Raw genomic sequence first — 9,194 nt, 5'->3', positions numbered from 1 at the left:
CGGTGGCCGGGTCCCCAACCTCCCACCCGCCGCAGCGAGTGCTGTGGAAACGGTTTGGTCCTGCCCATGCCCTGCCGAGACTTCGGAGGCCGGCCGGCGAGCGGCGGGTCAGGCTGGCCCACGCGCGTCCTCTGCCCTGCAGGCCCCAGGCCCATGTCTGCCTCCACGGCAGATGCGTCTCGCAGGCGGCGGGAGAAGCGGCGGCAGCTGGACGCGCGCCGCAGCAAGTGTCGCATCCGCCTGGGCGGCCACATGGAGCAGTGGTGCCTCCTCAAGGAGCGGCTGGGCTTCTCCCTGCACTCGCAGCTCGCTAAGTTCCTGCTGGACCGGTTAGGGACTGACGGGATCGGGGGGGGGGGGGGGGGGGGGGGGGGGCGTGGGGCACCCAGCGCAGCACCCAGCGTCCCCCACCCACCCCCACCCCAAGTGCTGGCCCACTGCTCCTTGCGGGCCCATTTCTCACTTCAGCTGTATGGCCTGTGTGATTTCTGGCCTCCTAGGGTTCTGCCCCACCCCTCTTTGCCCTCAGCGAATAGGGGGCCCTTAGAGCTTGCCCCCTTCAGTGTGTGAGTGCCCATAGCTGAAGCCACTTGTTCCACTTGGTCCCGACCTGACGTGCCTCTTGTCCCTCTGGCAGGTACACTTCTTCAGGCTGTGTGCTCTGTGCAGGTGGGTAGGCAGCAGCTGGGGTTAGGGGCTCAGGTGCCAGAGAGGGAAGAGGGGCAACAGCGAGTGGTGTGACCCAGGAACACTCTCCATAAGGGGATTGGATCAGAGGGAACCCTGGGGGAGTTTGGGAAGAGATAGGAGTTGGGGAGCCCAAGGCAGTTAGATGAGAGCAGACTGTGGGGAAGGGAGCAGTTTCTCAGGACCTTGCTGGTTGGGGCTCTGAAGAATGATAAACTGAACTAGGGACCAGGGTTGCCCAGGGGTGTTAGGAGGCAAGGCTGTCTGGGTATGGCTCTCAAGGATGAGAGTAGGGGGCAACCCAGCTCGCTCTGACTTGTCACCTTCACCCCTTTAGGTCCTAAGCCTTTGCCCCCCAAGGGTCTGCAGTATCTGGTGCTCCTATCTCATACCCACAGCCAAGAGTGCAGCCTGGTGCCTGGGCTGCGGGGGCCTGGGGGCCAAGATGGTGGGCTTGTGTGGGAGTGCTCAGCAGGCCACACCTTCTCCTGGGGCCCCTCTTCAGGCCCCACACCTCCAGCGGAACCCAAGCCAGCCCTCCTTCCAAGTACTTCCCAGAGAAGCTGGTGCCCAGAGGCCAGGGGTGGGCAGGAGCCTGCAGGTAGGCTGGGGAGAAGAGTCGTGGAGAATAGGAAGGGAAAAGGGTTTCCATCTCTGCGGCTCAGAACCCTGTTCTCTAAAAATGATCCTTTCTCGGTGGAAAAAAACTATGCTGTCAAGGAAATACATTTTTAGGTGTAAAAAGAAAAATACAGAATAAGGTGTATTTTGGTGGGAAAATAAAGGGAGAAAGTACTTTTGAACGAATGAAATCTCTGTGGGAGGGTAGGTGGAAACCAGATTGCCTGTGGGAAGAGCTAGGCCCTGGGGGACAGTATTGGAAAGGGGACTTTTCATAGTGTACCTTTTTATACTTGTATTTTTTTGGAACCATGTGAATGTCCTCTTTAAAATAAAATACCCTTTCCCACTGTAGTAGCCTCTGCCCCTTCCTCCTCTCCCTTCCTAAGAGTCCTCCCATGAATTTAGACCTTAGAGTCCACCTGCCCTCATCCCTCCAGCCAGAGTTTCTTCCCCTTTGACCCCACCTGTGCCAACAGGTTTGGAATCTGAGCATGAGGAGAGGACTCAGGAGGAGAGGTTGCCCAGGTGAGGTTGGATGAAACAGGGGCAGGCTCAATTGGTGGATAGTAGGTGTGAGGGACCAGAACCTCAGGCTTGCCTTTTTTGCCCCTGCAGGGGAATGGGACCCCCACGGGAGTCCTTCCTGCCCCCAGGAGAAGACGAGGAGGAGGCTGAAGATGAAAGTGAAGAGGAGATGCTCAGTGATGCCAGCCCGTGGACCTACAGCTCCTCCTCAGACAAGCAAGTTGGGGCTGAGGGAGGGCACTGAGCAGAGCAGGAGGGTGGGGGCAGCTGGCCAGGGACACAGAGCTTTGCAGACTTGGTGGGGAGGGAGAAAGAACTGGAGGCTTGGAATTGGGTGGAGAGGTGTGAAGTTAGGCTTTAGGGGGAAATGAAGGCTGAAAGCAGGTGTGAGTGGAGGCCTGTATGGGGTTGTTCTGAGTTTGGGATCTTCCCGATTTAGGGGCTAGGGTGGGGCTGTGGCTGGCTGAGGGCCCAGAGAGATAATGTCATCCTCTTCATTTTTCAGCTGTGAGCCAGATGCCCCCAGACCACCCACTTTCCCTGTCACCCATGCACTTAAGGAGGGAGAAACACCTCTGGCCCCTGCAGCTGCCCCCACTTCTCTTGCTGTACCACCCATATCAGCATCCTCATTGGGTTCTGGAGCTCCTGTGTCTGTGGAAGGCGGGGTACAGTCAGAGCTCGATCAGACCCCTCAAGTGGCCCAGCAAACTGAGCCCCTGGCCAGGTAACCTGATGACTAAGACAGAGGGCAGGGGTATCCTGGGACATGGCCCTCCCTCGAGGCCCTCTGCTCCCTCTTTGCTGCTCTTAGCCCTGGGAGTCAGGTCCAGTCTGCTTTGGCTGTAGCCTGGGATGAGGACAGTGCACAGATTGGCCCCAAGAGAATTCGGTAAGACTGGGGGAAGGTCTCTGAAAGGGGCTGAGACGAGGGAGGGAGGCCGAGGAAAGCCTGCAGGAGTCTTCATGCTTGTCCCGATTCTGCTCCCCAAGGAAAGCTGCCAAAAAGGAGCTGCTGCCTTGTGACTTCCCTGGCTGTGGAAGGATCTTCTCCAACCGGCAGTATTTGAATGTGAGGATGTGAGGGGCACAGGTTGGGTTCCGTGTGGCCTTGGTGGAAGAGAAGGGCTGAAGGGGAAGCTGAGGCATAGGAGCCTGTGGTGTGGGGGGATTGGGAGTCAGGAAAAGAAGGGTTGGGGTGGACATGCAGAGCGTACCTGTACTAATAATGACTAAACCAGGTGACTGGTAGGGAAGGCAGAAAACCCAGCCTTGGACACACAACCACTGCCCACTACTGCTTATTGCATGGCCTCTGGGGGCCACAGGAGATGAAGGTAGCATTCTCAGGTTCTCTGGGTGATAGTGACTATTGTAAATACTTGACCTGTTGATCTTCACAGTGTCCCTAGGGAGTAGGTACTGATACTGTTCCCACTTTGCAAACGAAGAAAGTGAGGTACAAAAGGTTAAGCACTGCCCAGGGCTCCTCAGCTAGTGTGTAATCGTGTTGAGGTCCCTGAGTCTTGTCCCCATCTTCACTACAGGAGAAGTTTGAGGCATAAAGAGGGCAGGGCCCACACCCACACTCAGCCAGAGCCCACAGGGCAGGTCTGGGGGTTGAGGAGGGCCCACACAGGGCTGGTGAGGCATGGGTGTACCAGGAGGAAGTAGAGGGAGAGAGTCCCCAAGTGGCAGTGAAGCTCTGGGCTGTGGACATTCAGCAGGGCTGGTCAGATACACTGAGCCCGTTCAAGGAGGAAACGGAAGCCGCCCCCAACAGCAGTTTAACTCAGAAAGTGGGCAAAAAATAAAAGAGAGAACTCATGGACATGCACAACAGTATGGTGATTGCAGGGGTGGGGAGGGGCATGGGTGGAGGTGGAAGAGGGCATAGAGGGGATGAGTGGTAGTGGAAAAAATTAAATAAAATTAAATAAAGTCAGAGAAAAGAAAAGAAAGTGGGATTTTGGAGGGGTAAGCCCATGGGATTTAATGAGACAGGGTATGAACAGGGTCACATGAGAAGAGAACTATATCCCAGAAATACTTGGGAGTCAAGGTTGAAGAACACCCTACCCGTAAGAGTGTTCCAGGTTGAGAGCACGTGTGTGTGTGTCCAAAGCAGATGTTGGAGAAAACCATATAATATATCTCCGTAGTGATCTGTTACTAAGAAGTAGGCTGTCTGGGTGACAGTGTTCTTGAATATTGACAGTGAAGAGGATAATCGTGCCCACCACGACTTGTCCCATCCGCGGCAGGCAACACATTCATAGTTGGGGAACTGGGCACTAAAAGGGAAGTTGTGGCAAGGAGGTGAGATCATAGAAGTCAGGGGTACAGTAGGAGGGCACTTTGTGGTCAGGATGGGATGGCGATGCTCGTGTATAGGTGATGTGAGCCAGCGGTGACAGTTCGGGGCAGAGGAGCCTGTCCGGTGGGTCGGCTCTGGGTCTCCCTGAGGAGACCATTCCCTTCCGTAGCACCACAAGAAGTACCAGCACATCCACCAGAAGTCCTTCTCCTGCCCAGAGCCAGCCTGTGGAAAGTCCTTCAACTTCAAGAAACACCTGAAGGAGCATGTGAAGCTGCATAGTGGTCAGTGGGGGGAATGCCTCCTTACCTCCCCTGTGGGGCCTGTCAACTATCTGCAGTTCTTGTCACACATGGTTCCTGTCACACCCTCTGTAGGTGACTCACACACTCATCCTGCATTCCCTGTGTGTTGAGCACGTACCTGCTTGAGACTGTTGTAGGTGCTGGACGCCTCAGTGACCAGAGCAGGCAGTCCTCACCTCCTAAGATGTCCACACTCATGATACAGAGCACGGAAGAGATGGGAAAGCAGAGAAGTGAGGAGTGCATGGGGGAGGAGTTGCTCTGCTAGAAAGGGAAGGTGCTTTGAGCAAAGACATCATTGAAAGGAATGGAGACTTGTCCATCTCCACAGGCAGCGTGTGGGAAGGATGAGAAGACTGACGGGTGGGGGCCCAAGACTACCAGGGGGATGGCTTGGCTCTGGGCAAATGAGATGGGCTCCATCTCAGGGTCTTGAGCAGTGAAGGGACACAGCTGACTATAAAAGGAGAGCTGCAGCTGCCATGTGGAGTAAGGGACTGCAGGAATGTGCAGTGTGCAGTGATTGTGGCCTGAAGGCTGATGAGAGTGTGATGGAGCCAGAAGGGCTGCTGTGGGAAGCACAAAGTAGCCTCAGGTAGGATGGGTGGGGAGGAGTCAGGTGACTTGGATTCTAGCCTGAGCAACGGGGCAGTAGGTGATGTGGCTTCTTATAATAGAGACACATGCTTTAGGAAAGGGACCTTTTATTTGGGGCATGTTAAATAGGTATCCCAGAAGATGTGAATCAGGAGTTTGGAGGATATGGGGGGGGGGGGTTCATGAGCACATGGGTGGTATTTGGAGCTGTGGGTGGCATGCCCCCATGTGGAAGGGGTAAGCCTAGGTGAAGAGGCTTGAGTAGGCAGGTGGGAAGGGCAGCTGCAGAGGAGCCAGCAAGGCAGGTGAGGAAACTGGTGTCAAAGGACCGAACAGACAGTGCTGGGGAGGTGGGGAAAGGAGAGGACTTGTGCCTTTGCCAGGGCTGGGTAAGAGGAGGTTGAGGACAGGCCACCAGACATGGAGGTGGGAAGCCATCCTTGACCAGATAGTGCATGACAAGGGAGATGACAGCTAGAATGGAGTGAGTTCCAGACAGGAAGGAGCTAAGGAAGTGGAGAAAGTGAGCATGGACAACTCAGGGGTCTTAGCTAATGGAGCTGCAAGCTGGGGGCACAGAGATGGGGCCGATCCCTCAGAAAGGAAAGACTGACTCCTTTGGGGTGGGCAACCTCTCGTCTGTGAGAAGGTGTCTCAGGCACAGTTGGCAGTGGCCTCAGAGGTGCAGGTGGTAGTCACGAATGTGGGCACAGAAACATGCTGGCTGGTGAATTTGGGGGCAGGATATGAGCATCTTCTCTGGGCTTCACTCTTATTGATGACTTGAAAACAAGCTCAGTGCTGAATGGGGCTGCTGGAGAGGAGGTGGTGCAAACATGGCCTCCTGGATTCCAAAGGGGAGAGTGAGCTGGCCAGGGAAATGCAGAGGCATGCGGGCCCTTGAGACCTCTGGTGCATGAAAGGGGAGGTTGGGGGAGGAGGGTTCTGCCCCGTCATTATACATGTGCAGGCCTGGAGCAGGCCAAGGGTTGTGTTTATCCTGCGTTGATTTTAACCTAGCAGGTACAGCTGAGGAAGAGAGGGATGGGTGAACTGGTGATTGGTGTGAGTAACGGAAGGCTACGCAGCTGCCCTAGAAACAGCACAGGGCGAGGAGGGGCAGAGGTAGGCATTGGGCCTTAGACTGGCAGCCTGGAGTCACGCACAGGATTATCATAGCGGGACAAACTAGAATATTGTAGCCAGTTCTCTGGCTGGAACTCAGATGGTTGAAATTGTGGTAATAGGGGGTATGTCTTGGGAGTGGTGGTTGAAAAGGATGGGTGGCCAGGTCAATGAAGGTCACATCACAGAACAGCGAAGTGAGTACTGGCCAAGTAGGAGGCAAACTGACATTAGGAGTGGCTGGAGAGAAGGTCTGGAGCCAGCATTGTATGGAGCATGGGAGTAATGGGGCAAAGGCTGCTGGTGTGTGTATGTGGTCTGATGGCAGGGTATACAGAGTGGTGTTGGGACGGGTTTAAAGGACACCTTGAAAAGCTTGGAGGTGGCAGGGAGGGCAGGTTCCAGGAAAAAAAAAAGGGGATTGCTGGCAGCCACAGGGCACTCACTGTTGGGGGTCAGGATGGATGTGATGTGCAGGCTGAATGGGAACAGTACTCCTGTGGGGGCTGGTGGGTGGGCAGGGGCCACAGCCTGGAGATGGATGCTGGGGTGTCCCCATGCCCCCGCAGACACCCGGGACTACATCTGTGAATTCTGCGCCCGGTCTTTCCGCACCAGCAGCAACCTGGTCATCCACCGGCGCATCCACACTGGAGAGAAACCCCTGCAGTGAGTGTGTGGGTGTTGGAGGAGGGGGCCAGCAGGACACTTAGGCAACTGGGCTGGGGCCCCTAACTTCCTTCTGCTGACCCTGGCACAGGTGTGAGATTTGCGGGTTCACCTGCCGCCAGAAGGCCTCCCTGAACTGGCACCGGCGCAAGCATGCAGAGACAGCAGCCACCCTGCGCTTCCCTTGTGAGGTCTGCGGCAAGTGCTTTGAGAAGCCAGACAGCGTCGCAGCTCACTGCAGCAAAAGCCACCCGGCCCTGCTCCTGGCCCCATCAGAACAGCTCAGCCCAGTGGAGCCCTGTTCCAGCATCTCTGCCCCTGCATTCCTGGGGTCCAGTGAAGGGTGCAGGCCCGCTCAGATTTCTCAGGCTGTGACCCTGCTTCCTAAGCAGTGACAACAGTGACTGAAGAGAAGAAAGGCCAGCCGCCTGGTCCCTGGGAACTAGAGTGATGGGGAGTGCAGGACATGGGCAGGACTGGACTCCAGGCAGCAAGGCTGTAGTAGTCTTTCTACAGGACAGAATAAAGCCAGTGTTTTACCTCGAAGTGTGTGGGCAGAGTGTGTTTTTGCACCTGAGGCGCAGGAATCCTGATTCCTTTGTAGGGACTGCTAGATGTGCAGCACAGGTGCGAGCCCTGTTCCTCTCTGCAGGCCCCCACCTCAAGGACCCAGCTTTTCCCATTTGCTTGGGAACTTTGCAGCCCTTCCTGTGGACTGTCACACCCACTCTCACTGGAGCATGGTAGGCTGTGACAGCAGGGGGAGCACTCAGTCATTCTGGAGATATGAATGAGCAGGCATACAGGTATGTGACCCTGGTCTACAATGTCCTATTAACCAGAAGAAGCAAATATACAGGCCCAAAGAGTCTTGCCTTCTGGTGCAAAATCAAGGGGGCTGTGCATGCAACATTGCTGAGCTGCCTTGGGAAGGGCAAGACCTGGGGACTTGGAATGGTCTGACTCTCAGGTCACTCCTCAAGTTTACAGAGACAGTGCCTTCAGGTTTGATAAAGAGGCTCCTGACATCTGAACCCAGATACATAACCTCTTTTATTTCACCAGCCATAGCTGAAAACTGCTGGCCCAGGAAATTTCCACCCTGCCCTGTTGCCTCTCTGGAGCTCTGAGCTGGCCTCAATAAAACAAGCAGTGCACAGTGCCCAACCTCTTCTTCCTGGAAATGTTATCCAAACCCAGCAGAAAAACTGCTTGGAATTACATTACAATCTGTACATGATGACAGGGCATTTGGTCTCTGTGAGGGAAAGTCAACCCTATGAGAAGCCAGTGCACACAGCAGGAAGGCTACCAAACTTCAGGATTTGATCAGGGCAGTCTGGACATTACAGGTGTTCAGGACGTTTCCCACCAAATGCAACCAAGATCTGTGACAACTAGAAGTCACGATTGCGACAGACTAGATGCACAGGGTAGGGAGCTGTGGGACAAGGCAGAAAGGTGACAGATGTTGGCATGGTGCTGCCTAGGACCAGTGGGGGGGGGGGGGATTCGGGCCAGGGTACACAGAAGGTGGGTAAAAATGCAGCTTTCAGTTTTACAAAATTAAAGTTACTGTTGGAGAATAAACAAACTGATTTCCATACGTGCCTTTCATGGTTTTTGTACAGCACCTCAATAATAAAAAGGAACATCACAAAAGACTGAGGAGTTTATTATGCACCAGATCTGTCCACCAAGACACAGGGTCCCGCTGACCCACTGCAGCGAGCAATGTCACTACTGGAATTTTAAAAATAAAATTTCTAATTTTGTGAAAAATCTCTTTGCAACCACTTTTAAAGGAATACTTGGCTCTGATTGTTAGAATATTTTTTTCATGTGGAGATTAAGAGGTGAGGGAGCAGGGAGGGGCCCTTGGTAACGCAGCCTTCCACACCGAGGGCGGGCCAGGGCCGGCTCTTACGAAGTCAGGCCTGTGGCAGAAACACCAAGTCCCCTCCGCCTCGCCTGGCGACACCTGCAAGTAGCGACCAGGTCGCTGCGCTCAGGTCCTCCGACGCACAGGCCTTGCAACAAGCTCCTCTTCCTGGCGGGCTTTCGAGCGCCGAGTCCACGCGTAGATTTCAGGTTAGCGCTCGCGGCTATCAGCGACCCCAGGGACGTGACATCCCCGGGACGCCCAAAGGAGAGATGTACCCCTCGGAGCCGTAGGTTAGGCACAGTTACTCAGGGCACCGCTGACTTCACTGCAGTGAGGCCAACACTCCTGGAAAACGACGGTCCACCCCAACAGCTAAGTTCGCTAGTCGCTGGACTCCAGTACCCAACAGCCCGCGCCGAGAACCCACCAGCCTCCAACTTCCGGAGCGAGGCCGGAAGTC

The 9,194-nt window shown here is 55.1% G+C and overlaps 1 protein-coding gene across 5 annotated transcripts; it reads left to right on the top strand.

Moving 5' to 3' along the window:
- On the top strand, nucleotides 1–7,395 carry ZNF692 (zinc finger protein 692). Of its 5 annotated transcripts, none has more exons than XM_016210622.2 (11): nucleotides 1–329; nucleotides 638–669; nucleotides 1,025–1,288; nucleotides 1,788–1,836; nucleotides 1,927–2,052; nucleotides 2,342–2,563; nucleotides 2,651–2,728; nucleotides 2,830–2,908; nucleotides 4,323–4,437; nucleotides 6,799–6,849; nucleotides 6,941–7,080. In XM_016210622.2, exons 1-11 carry the CDS (start codon nucleotides 67–69, stop codon nucleotides 6,982–6,984), a joined length of 1,323 nt encoding a protein of 440 aa, XP_016066108.2. In that variant the 5' UTR covers nucleotides 1–66; the 3' UTR covers nucleotides 6,985–7,080. The 5 variants fall into 5 exon arrangements, with proteins under 5 accessions (XP_016066108.2, XP_016066105.2, XP_016066106.2 ...); XM_016210619.2 differs by having other exon boundaries at nucleotides 4–329; nucleotides 6,750–6,849; nucleotides 6,941–7,395; XM_016210620.2 differs by having other exon boundaries at nucleotides 5–329; nucleotides 1,193–1,288; nucleotides 6,750–6,849; nucleotides 6,941–7,395.
- The last annotated feature ends 1,799 nt before the right edge of the window (nucleotides 7,396–9,194 follow it).

The sequence above is a fragment of the Miniopterus natalensis genome, chromosome 4, assembly GCF_054644295.1.
Source record: "Miniopterus natalensis isolate mMinNat1 chromosome 4, mMinNat1.hap1, whole genome shotgun sequence".
Lineage (NCBI taxonomy): Eukaryota > Metazoa > Chordata > Mammalia > Chiroptera > Miniopteridae > Miniopterus > Miniopterus natalensis.
This window is presented reverse-complemented; position numbering and strand designations above follow the sequence as displayed.